This window comes from Lagopus leucura, unplaced genomic scaffold (genome assembly GCF_019238085.1).
Source record: "Lagopus leucura isolate 7727_CA_CO unplaced genomic scaffold, USGS_WTPT01 Super-Scaffold_100008, whole genome shotgun sequence".
Taxonomy (NCBI): domain Eukaryota; kingdom Metazoa; phylum Chordata; class Aves; order Galliformes; family Phasianidae; genus Lagopus; species Lagopus leucura.
The window spans coordinates 29243395-29255748 of NW_024962265.1; the positions used below are offsets into that span (position 1 = coordinate 29243395).

The 12354-nt window shown below is 40.8% G+C and overlaps 1 protein-coding gene across 3 annotated transcripts in view; it reads left to right on the plus strand.

Moving 5' to 3' along the window:
• The window catches only part of ANO6 (anoctamin 6), a 71340-nt gene that overhangs the window by 25724 nt on the left and 33262 nt on the right, over nt 1-12354 (plus strand). The window contains exons 2-3 of one of the 3 annotated variants that reach the window (XM_042872450.1): nt 254-330; nt 9176-9301. In XM_042872450.1, the coding sequence (XP_042728384.1) occupies nt 254-330; nt 9176-9301 (203 nt within the window). Of the gene's footprint in view, nt 1-253; nt 331-9175; nt 9302-12354 lie in introns of those variants that run through there. The other 2 variants (XM_042872451.1, XM_042872452.1) reach the window with 2 other exon arrangements.

A 12354-nucleotide genomic window follows, 5' to 3' on the forward strand; every position in this document is an offset into this window, starting at 1 on the left:
AGGCTTTGCATCACTGTTGCTTGGTTGGTAGGATCTCCAAGCGTTAACATGTCATCCTAGTGAAATCTGTTTTGTTCTCTTGCCACCTGTTGGTTACTACTGACGTGTGAGAGACAAACATTCTTCTGAGAAACAACCAAGTGCATGGCTCATCCAGAAACCGTTAAGTTAATAAAAAAAAAAATGAAGAGGAAAAAAATATTACCAAAATGCTGAAGTATTTTATCTTTTTGTTTGTTTGTTTTATTTTCAGTCTTGGAATTGAACCAAGTGATTATTCCCTCTTACGGAACCGTGCCAGATCAGCAAAACCTTCATGCTCCAGAATGGGTGGGTACTTCTTTACTTTAACTATGGCTACCAATAGTTTTTTTCTTGTGTAGATCTTCAACAACGGATTCCAACAGAATGGCAGCCACTGCATTTGCAGCACAGCCACTTCATTTGTCTGACTATGCTATATCTCTGCTTCCCTAAAGACACCTGAAGTCTTTGGCTCAGGTGTAAGGATGCAAGTTGACACAGTCACTGAACACAATTAAAAGTGACAAGTCACTAGATCAGTTACAAATATATATTCACTATAAACCGATAGACACACATGCACTTCATTTCTGTATGTGGTTTTGTGTCTGCGTGTACAGGATTTTTGTGTGCTTGTACAAGGATAAATACATGAATACACCCTACATATAAACATACGTACTCTATAAATTCAGACACACCCAGGTATTAGTTGGCCAATGTGAGTTCAGGGCTTTTCTCAGAGAAAGCTGGGAAGCAGCAGAGACTGAGGTGTCAAAAAAGGAAAAAGAACTGGAGGTCTCTATTCCCTGTATCCAGGGAATTTCCCCAGCAAACCTAATGTTTTTTACAGCTATCAGGCTTCTTGCCCTAGCTGAAGATTTCCTGCATCAGATCCCATTTATCTTTAAGGTCTGGCCAGCTGAGCCTAACAAGCCCTGCCACTGGGTGTGCCATGGCACATGCTTTGCCAACCTGATGCCCATGTGGCATGCTGATGAGTCCAATTTCATTTTTTACTCTAGTGCGATACTAGTACAGTTTGCAGTTGCACAGGGGTATCGATATAAGCCTGGACTCAAAAAGCTGTAAAATCATATAGCTATTATAAAGCTATTGGAGTTACTCCATAGAAACAAAAAGTCTGCTCTGCGTTTCCTTACTGTAACGGCAGAAGTCATTGTCATTGGATTTAAGTGTCCATAGGTTGTTGTATCTATTCAGGCTACCTTTACAAGTGGATCAGTGTTAAAGAAGGACAAAAATTAAAAAAACAGGTTAAACATTGCCAAGAATTGCTTTCTGGACTAATTAATTTTGAGCACCTAAGTCATGGTTTTCACATATGGGAATACATTCAAGAAATTGCTGCAATGGTGGCATAAAGTAATGACATCTAGAGCTGGTTCTCAATCAGCCCTGTCCAAGATATTGACATGTAAACTATTGCCTATTTACAAGTAACTGAAACGATCTGTGCCTTTTTCTCATCATCATCAACTAAATAGTATTCAAGGAATGACAGCCTGCTACTGCTGCTACCAGCTATCCGAGTAGCTTGCAGAGGAAGACTGTCATATGGGTGTGGAGAAGCAGGTCCTGCTGATGTCTCTGTATATGAGGAAATATTTTGTTTTCTTCATATATCTAAAACAGCATACAGTACAAGGGTCATGGTGGTTTTTCTCCTGTATCTGATGTAGGAAACAAATACCAAATCCACTAGGAATGAAGTATCCTTCTGTGAGCTAACCCTGCCTCTGAGCACTCTTACAGGGTCTTCTTCATTTGATGCTGCTCCAGGCTCTGTTAATCTTTCTCTGAAGGAGAAAATGGAATCAAGACTTTCCATTTCCTAACTGAGGGCCCTGACTAGGATGTTATAAAAATCCGTCTGAGGATTTCTTTGTGGTTCAGTGATTATTTTTTTTTATGTCTTTATATGAAATGAGCTAGCATCAGAACAATGCCATGTACCTTGTGGTTAGAAAATTCTTCATGAGCAGTCGAAGTAGAATTTATTTTTATTTCTACTAAAAATCAACTGCCCAAATCAATTTTATTTTTAGTTCCTCATGTGGACCAGCACTTGTCATTTCTGTTCAGTTTTAGCAGAATCTTTTCCACACTGCTCATTCCATGTTAGAACCTCCAGGGTAGTTTCAGTGACCAAAACAGTTGGATAAAATTCAGTTCTACCAAGCCTGCCCATGAGGTAGATGTGTGCTGCTTCATACAGGTGTAGCTAGAAAGGGAAACTAAATAGGAAACCTAGCCTTAAACTAGTGTATAGAAGGAAGTGCTCTACCGATTGTCTAAACTTGCATTATGCTTTCTAGCTGGGTTTACTTTGTGAAATTGATCCAGCAAGGTTGTACACACGGCAGAAAATTGCAGGGAAAGTATTAGAGGTCTTATGTAGAGAAACTGAATGTGGTCCCAGGTAATTGGATTTTACCCTGATTGTACTATAGAGCTTTTGTGCAAGAGATTGTGTACATCCAGCTTTTTGTCTATTTGCAGAGTGTCAAAGAGGAGTGCCTGTGGTTTGTTTGCATTAGCACAGCGTGGTCATATACAGGCCTGAGGGTATTGCTCTCCAAAGAGAGAGCCTTTGCCAAGCACTCTAGAAAACCCAGTGCCTTACACTGGAATTCCAGATTCGGGAGCCAGGCAGCAGTTTTGACTAAGATTCCTCAGTGATCCATGCAATCACTGTTAAATTGGGATTATACTGTTGCTTTCTCTCCAGAGAGATCTTGTGAAAATTGATTTCTTAACACTTGCATGAGTAGAATAATGAGATTATAGAAGGAGAATACCACGGAAGTAGAAGGAAATCTCCATTTTAGGTTTTCAGACTACTTAGATGAAGTATAACAAAAAAGGCATTGAATAAAGAAGACAGCAAAGAGTGTAATAGAATGTGGCTTTGCAGCCAAACCATGTGTCATACACAGTATATAAGGAAGACAGAGTTTCACAGACAGCCTTCATCTAAACTCTTCCCAGCTCTCAGTTGTTTTGCTTTGCAGCCTAGCCTTAGCTGCTCCAAAGATGGATAGCTTAAATTTGGATTTGATAGTAAACACAGTTCTGAGATTCTGCATCTGCAGAGGGAGTTCTTTGCCATTAACTGCTTTCCAGCTGTGTTAATGCTATTCCTCAGACATGATTTCTGCAGCAGAAAGGCGTCAGTGAATTCTGATCAAGTGCTGGATGTTCCTGCATCCAGAAAAGGAGAGGTGCTGAAAAATGTGTTTTCAGGGGACTACTGTCTTTGCCTTCGTTAGAAGTGAGGGCACATGGTATGTCTGTAGGAGGAGCTGGGGTTCTTCCCACAGCCAGCAGCTGTATGTGGGCTCAGGCAGAAAGTCCAGTGGGTGTCTCATCAGAAGTTAGCTCTGGAGGTGAGGCTTCCCAGTTTCTTTGCATGTTAAGGTACTGAGAATAACATCTTCTGATTCAGAACTTGCTAACAATCTAATTGTTACTAAAAACAGAACTGAAACAGTCCTTTGTTGTTATTAGCAAATATGAGTCATGAGAGAGAATGCTGAATGCACAGCAGTTATTGCCCTATGGAGGCACATACCAACATTACTTTCTCCTGGTGTGCAAATGAACTTACAACCTGCAGAAGGAAATGCTTACATTGGTCTTGGTGTCAGAGCAGAGGTCTCTAGTGGTCACTCAGAATAGAAAGTAATTAAACATCATATTGTGTAGCTGTGATAATAATTAAGACTTCACATTTCTGTAACATTTTCACCAGAGGAGCTCAAAGCACTGTACAAATAATGGTGTTTCACGACATCCGGGTCATATTACACATTTCCTTTTTAAATATTTGATTGGAAGAGAAGTATCCTTAGGTCTGTGGAGAGAGAAGGGCAGCACCATGACATTTCCACCAAGGCCAAACCCACTACTACCATGCAGGCTGCGGTACCCTGCCAGGTGGGTTGTGTGCTGGAGGGTTCTCTGTTGGGGCTGGATTACACTGGTCATGTTCTGCTCACCTGTCCCAGCACTGGTTTACCTCCTGCCGTTCTGCAAGAACCTGTTTGGAGATTCTCTGAAAACTATGTGATATTGCAGACAAGTGGTTTAACCCTCCAGTAACGATTAGTTTGCCACCGCTGACAATCATACCAAAAGCTCCTGTGGGCTAAATAAAGGACTTCTTTTATCCTTCCAATTAGTTACGCCTTTCCTGCAGAAACTCTTTTTTTTTAAAAAAAAAAAAAGAAAGAATTTACAATACTGTGCTTGTTCAGGATGTAGTAAGTAATAAAAAATATCTGCAGTTCCTATTCCTCCTATTTTTTCAGTATCTAAAGGGGAGCTAGAGGAAAGAAGGGGATGGACTTTTTAACAGGGTCTGTGGTGACAGAACAAGGGGAAATGGCTTCAAGCTTAAAGAGAGTAGATTTAGGTTGGATATAAGGAAAAAGTCTTCTACAGGTGAGGCACTGGAACAGGTTGCTTAGTTATGTGGTTGAAGCCCAGTCCCTGGAGACTTTGAGGGCAAGGCTGGATCAGGCTCTGGGCAACCTGATCTAGCTGTGCATGTCCCTGTTCATTGCAGGGGAGTTGGACTAGATGGCCTTCAGAGGCCCCTTCCAGCTCTAAGGATTCTATGATTTTTCTTCACTCCTGTCACTGTTGCTGCTGAGGAGAGTTCAGGTCTCCTTTATCGCCTGCTGCAGCATCACACGTAGCTATGGCTACAGGATCAGGCTCAGGAGTCAGGCACAGCATCTCCCTTGGGCACAGCCATCCTGGTTACATGTGAGGAATCCTGAGAAGCTCAGGGACTTAGGGCCAGTTCCACCACTGGGGTTTGGTCACTCAGTCTGGGGCACCAAGCTGCTGGGAGCCAGGGGCAAAGAGCTCTGTGCTGGGTACACATGTGGAAGGGCTGGCTGGGCTGGGCCTGGGCCTTCATGGCTCTTGCACATCTGTCAGCACGGTGCCTCACAGCCCTGAGTCCCACTGTGCTGCCTGGGAGCACCAAGGCACCACGGCCGTGAAACAGCACTTTTGATGTTGTATGCCACGTCTGCACTATAAACGTTTCTGAGCTTTTTGTTGCTGCAGACCACCACCAAACTTATCCCTTGGAGCCATTATCCACTGATCCATATCCTGATGTGACCTGAAGCACAGAGATGCACTTCTTTCACTTTGCTGGCCTCACTGCCTCTTGGCTGGCTCCCACAGAGGTGCCCAAAGTGTTTCAGATTCCTCCTGCTAATAAAGCAGAGAGTGGCTCCCCATCTCTCTGGTGGCAATGATTGTACAGCACTCTGCAAGGTACTAAATATAATCACTACTTTACAGCTAAAGGTATTTTTTGTGTATTTATTAATGTTGTTAATCAGTATTAACTTGCTATCCGCTTGAGTATCATTATAATGTTAAGGTGCACAGCCAGTTGTCTCCCTTAGTACTTAAAATGATTAGACTGAGGCTAAGAAAATTAGAAAGTGCTGTAAATAGACCCCATGTTTGCTTCTTCCAGAACAGAAGTATCAATGGACCTGTTCATTATTTTCAGTGATAATGTGCTGCTGATACTTAAGCAAAATTATGGATTGGAATTTCAGCCTCCATTAACTTGTGTGTGTGTGTGCACAAAGTTGTTTGCATTCGCCTGATAATAACATTTGCAATATTGTAAAATAATATTACATATTAAAAAAAAAAGCAACCCACTGTCTCCAAGGAATTATTAACTTCAGTGTATACACATCTTTTTGGTTTCCAGCCCTGTTTCTCCCCCAGCAATCACATTGAATAATATATGATTTTTCATTACAAACTATCCAGTAGGGATTATAAGACATACCACATGTCTGAGTTAATATAACTGTCAGAACTTTAACCATTGCATTCCCTTTCGTGTTTTACTTCTTTTTATTGCACAACATCAAATGTTATGTTACAATTGACTTGTATGGGTCTTAATCTTATCTCTTAATTATTCAGGCTTAACGAGTCAATTCTTTATTACTTTGTTGTTATATAAAACATTTATTGATAGATCAATAGGACAATGGAAATTACGTCAAAGAAGTTAGCTTCATGGGTATGAACTCGTCTGTCCAGGTTCGTGCAATCCAGTGTTGATTAATCTTTCATCTATATTCAATAATATATACCTATAGTTTGATATGTGTAGAAAAGTATGTTTGTAGTAACGTGCATAAACTTATGTCCACAAAAACATGTATGAAAGCAAATTCATGGGTCAGGATACTGATTACTGGGAATTCTCTGCAGCTGGTTATTGCCATTCTAGTTAAGCCAGTTATTGCTGAGTTACACACTGGCTGTAAATGCGTGACTGTGACTAGGTTTAAAGGAAAAATACTCAGTGAAGTTACACAATCACAAATTAGGAAAAACTTGATCTTACATTTGCTGTTTGCTATTTTGTTCTTTTCTATCCTGTGCACAGGTCATATAGGAAGAATAACTTAAAAATGTAACAAAAGACTTGAAATCTCTTAATTCTGCTATGCTTTGAAGTGCTTAAATTTTACAGCTAAACTGTTCCTCTTTAGACAAAAGTTACAAGGCTGCTGTTTCTAAAATTTAATCGGACCTCTTCCTCTTTTGAATATCCTTCTGGTTTAGATACTGGTAACACTTCCCCTTGTTATTCACTGTCATAAGTCTGGGCTCTGTATTTCCAGCATTGCAACACAGGGCAATTTCAGCCAGGAACAGAGCCTGCTGGGTTCCCAGCAGAGCACAGGGGCTGCAGGGGATGTGCTGGGGTCCAGCGGGCCTTGGCCCTTAGTGCCTTTTTACCTTGTGATTTTTTTACCTCAGTTCATACCACATTCAGACACAGTGGTGCCTGGGCTCCATGTGCACCCAGTGCAGCACATAGGTTTCTCTCAGGCTCATCACTGTCCAGCCCCATTTGCAGCCCTGAAGCTAGTGAGAAGCATCAGCACTGCAGCCAAGCAAGTTAGCGGCTCAGTGTGTAACAAGGGCATCAGGACACCATGCTTTTCCTGACTGCGTCTCTCCTGAGCACAGCATGTGGTGCTCATGCTCAGAATACAAAAAGTGGCAGATAACTCCAGATGGGAGACATACAGAAGTGTCCACCTGGGAACTACATGTCTTAAGCTCTCACTGCAGAGAGATCTAGAGTGTGAAGATCATGAAGTCCAGCCATCCACCTATCACCAACACTGCCCAATAAGTCATGTTCAAAACTACTACATCTACCCTTACCTTAAACACCTCCAGGGACTGTGAACACCACCATTTCTCCATGTGGCCTGTTCCAATGCCCAACCACTCTTTCTTCTTGGTTGTATTTTAAATGAGACTCAAAATGGTAGCAGCAGGCTAAATGTTACACCTTTGCAGGTCCTTAGTTGGAAGAAGTCTCACAAGAATCAAGCCTATTTGCTCAATGGGACTACTCCAACTCCAGTTCTCATGAATATAAATCTGCACCTGTGACTGGCTTTGGGCAGCAGAGATGCTCAGTGCTGTTGTGGTCCATCGATGCCATCTGAAAGTTTAAACCATTTCTCCTAAACCATTACAGTGTGCATCTGTCTGTTGATTTGGTGGCTGTGTATGGATGTTTCCTGAGTGCCAGGCTAGGCTGTGAAACCAATACATGACATATCTGTACGTAGTCACAAACCTCTTAGCAGATGTAGGATTCAAAGTGAACTGTTCTAACCAAAACCTGCTCAAACTGATGAAGCAAATAAGGTAACAGAACGTCTTTGTACATACAACAAAAAGTACTGAATCTAAACTCTGCTGAGTTCATTTAAAATACATAGTTTTTGTCTGAATTATGGAGAGATGCTGTATTCTGGGTGGCTGATATGCCTGGCACCTCTCATGCAGTTTGGTCTTCATTGACAGGGAGATTTCAGAGAGATTAAATCTGGGAATCTTTTCAGTGAACCCAAAGGCACAGTATGTTCTTGAAATTATTTTGGGGCATTTTGCTGGTCTGAACCTACCCAAGGCCACCCTGCATGTCCAGCCCTCTGGAAGGGCTTCTCAGCAGTTCTGCATGGAAGTCTTGCTGGCTTTTGAGCTTTTGCCATCTCTTATGCAATGCTGAGACCTCTTTCAGACATTTGATATCCACTAACATTAGTGGCTCTACCCATATTAATATTATGTATGGATCTGGCCAAGTATCTTGGAGTTTGCTACTCACTGCATATCATGACAATACTGATAACATTACAATTATATATTAACTGAGAGGAGGGGTTGTAATGTGTGATAGTGCCCACAGAGTACTCAGACTAGAAGACCATTACTACAAAAACATTCTTGAACATTCAGGTTACACCGTCATCAATGTGTCTGTATTGTTACACACACAAAATAACACATGAAGATGTTATTAGTGGATATGACAATCTTTTCTACTTTTCTCTGGGGACTAGATAATGGCTTATGGATATATTAATCCTTTTGATTTGTGCATATATTTTAACATGATGGATGTGTGGTATTCAACAGTGTGTTCTGCTTGCTGAGATTTTGTTAATAAAAAGGGAAAAATAAATTCACATAGGATATGTCCATTTTGAGAGCACATCTGCAGCCTGACCATGTTCTTTATTCTCTGGGCAATTATTGTTTTGAATGTTAGCATGCATTAAGTGACTGGTTTTTGTTGTTGTTTTTTAATTGCAGAGATGTGTAAACTTCCAGCAGGTACAGGGACAGATGGGAACACGCTAATTCTGAGACTCCCATCAGGAGACAACATATCTTATAGACAGAATATTGTATCATGACAGCATGCAAACTACTTGATAGATGCGTTATTCAGATGTAGTGCTACAGCCCAGTGCTCCTCCCATTGCCAAAAGCTAATATACCATTTTAAAGAAGAAAATTAGGTTAAAGTTGTGCTGTCTTTATATCATGAAGAGATCCGTCAAACTCATCAGGATGATTCTTTTTTTATCCAATTTACTCAGTGCTCATTGTGATTCACTTTGGACTTCTTACTATATGTGTCTAATACACAATAATGAATAATGAATTTCTCTTTTCACTGAAATACTGTGTAGCAGGAAGTAAGTAAGGAAGGGATTAGTAAAATTCTTCAAATTACCCTAACCTATCTGCCTTACAGGCTGATTTTGATAATAAGCCTGATTCCTTGTTCTTCAGCGATGGGCAACGAAGAATTGACTTTGTTTTGGTATATGAAGATGAAACAAAAATGACTCATAAGAGGAGTAATCATAAAAAACAAAAGGTAAGTTATTTTTTTTATAAATCTGAACATCTTTTGGGTGCTAGAGCAGTGAACATAAAGGACAGTGCCCGTAACCGGAACGCCAATTGCATTGCCCTGTTGTGGGAGTACTCCTGTGAGACAAGCTCATAAACCAAGCACTGTGTCCATCAGCATGTGCTGATGTCTGACTTCAGAGCATGCTCCTTGGAGGGAACCCTTCAGGAGGTTTGAGCAGAAAAATACTGGAATCAGGATCCCAGTTAGAGATAGACACCAAGATCTTCAGACTAGGGCAGTTTTCTTTTTCTATATCTATGGTGCTTGAATTAGGCCTCCAGTGGACTTTGGTATTAAAATCAGGATAAGCAAGGAAGAACCAGCTGACTGAGTGCTCCAAATGACAGTTAAATACATAGCTGCTGACATTTTGTCCAGTGAAGTACCTGAGTTGTTTATGGGGAATACCTGTCACTTTGCCATCTGAGTTTCTCCAAGTACCACTCTTTGCCATGATGCTTCAGCAGTTTGACCCTCTTTAAAGACCCTTCAAAAAATCTTACTCAAGCAGATAATTGCTAGATGCTTCCTAGCAAATGTTAACGGCGACCATAAATATTTTTTAATGTTATTTTTTAATTTTTTTCACAAGTCTGTCAGAGAACTTTATTCATTATCGCATCTGAGGCCATAAAAATGGCTTCAGATGCAACAAGAGCTTTTTAAACTGCAAACTGCCTGAGAAATATGCACCCACTGAATGGTAGTTCCCTTGGAATTTGCACTCTCCCACCCACCACTGTCTTTGATTTAGCAGTTCTCCATGTTCCTTCTGGTAGAGGCAGGCAGGGACAGAAACACCAGTGAAAGCAGCTCATATACAAACAACGATTAGAGAACAGAAGAGTAGGAGTAAAAAGGCCATAGCTAAACTTGTTGATATTCCTTACACGGTGTTGTCACTGGCACTGTCAGGGCAGCTGTAAGAAATGTTGTTAGTAGAGCTCAAGAGAGTCCTGCAGTGGGCGGATGTTGAATTACACATGTTCACAAGATAAGTGGTAAAAATGAATTGAAAGAGCAACAAAATTAGCAACAAAGTCTGCCCCCTTGGAAACAACTATTTTTATCAATTAGCATTTTAAATTTGTTTGTCATTACCCAGATGTATGCAAAAACATGAGTGTATTTTCCAAATAGTGAACAGTGGAAAAATATTTTTAGTGCTGCATGAATGTTAGAACAGTAGACAGATGTAAGCTGTGAAAAATTAGACCTGAAGATTATGAGCAAATGCACTAGGTTCATGCAGAAAGAGGTTGCTTTCAGAGGTCTAGGGCAAGTTCTGTGGTAGGCTGCCACAGTGGTTAGGAGCTGGAGCACTTGTCTTGTGAGAAGAGGCTGAAGGAGCTGTGCTTATTCAGCTTGGAGAAGAGAAGATTTCAGGAGGATCTAACAGCAGCACACTGGTATCTGCAGAGCTATCCAGGAAAACAGAGTCAATTCTGTACAGTGGTGATAGGAGAGATAGGAGAAGGACAAAAGACATCAGCATAGACTGAAGCAAGAGAGGTACATAGTGGTTAAAGATGAGCTATGAAGATGGTGGAACAGGCTGTGCAGTCCCCTTCCTTTGAGCTTTTCAAGACCTGACCACACGCTCCTAAGCAATGTGGTCTGAGCTTAGAATCGGCCCTGCTTAGAGCAGGAGGTTGGGCTGGTGACTTCCTGAGGTCACTTCCAGCCTGAATTTCTGTGTGATCCTCTGATCCTAAGGTACAGCCAGCACATAACCAAGGCAGCTCTCTATTTTCACCATGTCTTTCAGTACCACAACTCTTCATTTGATTGCGTTTTTATTTATGTTTTGGTGAAACCAAAGACTATTTTCAGTTACTTAACAAGTCTGCCATTGTGAGTCTGTGAGATTGCAAGGGATGGTGAAGATGTGTCAGAAGATGAACACAGAGTTGATAGCAATTGTTGCAGCTGGGATAGACATAAACAGTGAGAACCTGTAGCCAGAGGGCTACTGAGGAAGGCATGGGCAGGAATTTTGATACTGGAAACACATATTGTGTTGAAAGCAATAGAAAGCATAGAAAATTGGGATGAAGATGTGGCAATCATAGAGGATTTCCTAGAAAAATAGATACAAGTATGATGACACCAAGCTGGAGAACTAATGAAGGAATCCAAAGCTATAATGGAACAGATAAAATGTTACACAAACTCAGGTACGTGAGGACACTTAAAGGAAAGAGGAAGTAAAGAAAGGATTTTGTTTGTTAACCCTATAAAGATTGAAATGAATCACCTAGTCATGACTAAATGCTTGTAATACTGATCGGAAATACTGACTCCCTCTCACCCTCCAGCACTTCACACATAGGTGTAATTAGTTTAGAAAGCATTTCAATTATCCATTGTTGAAGAAAACTTAAATAGGTAGAGATTTCCTAAATTCTCAGCATGAACAGGTGCAGGTCAGCTCCAAGCATGCAACTACCTCGAAAATACAGAGGTGCTTACTTTCACTTGAAACCTGTTGCTGTGCAAGTGGAGGAAGCTGTATCCCCATGAGAGAATAAACATTCTGTCCTATGGCAGTTCTGAGGAAGTTATGGAGATGATATTGCTCAAGATATATACAGGTTTCATCCATGTAGGCATAAAAGCAATTTGATAGCTTGTGTCCGCTGACAATATCATTTGCTTGCTTGTTTTTTGGGGTGAGTGTTATTGTGCTTCCCTCCTGCTCATGTGCCCTAAAGGAGGCAAAACTGAACTACTGAAATCATGTCCTCATGGAAGCTTCTAACATAATTTACAGATTCAAAGGTTAGCAGATAAGGTTCATATGTGCAACTCAGTTTGAACTCCAAATCCTTTTAAATTATTTTACAATTACTTCTGCAAGTACAACAAAAGCAAACTATCAGGAATAGATTCCAGAAACTCTGCCTAGCAAGCAACTGAGATTCCAGCCCAAAGCATGTTTTTTAAACCTCACAATTTTATGTAATGTATTTGTCAAGATAGGTTGCCATCAGAAGAGAAATTAAATATCAACA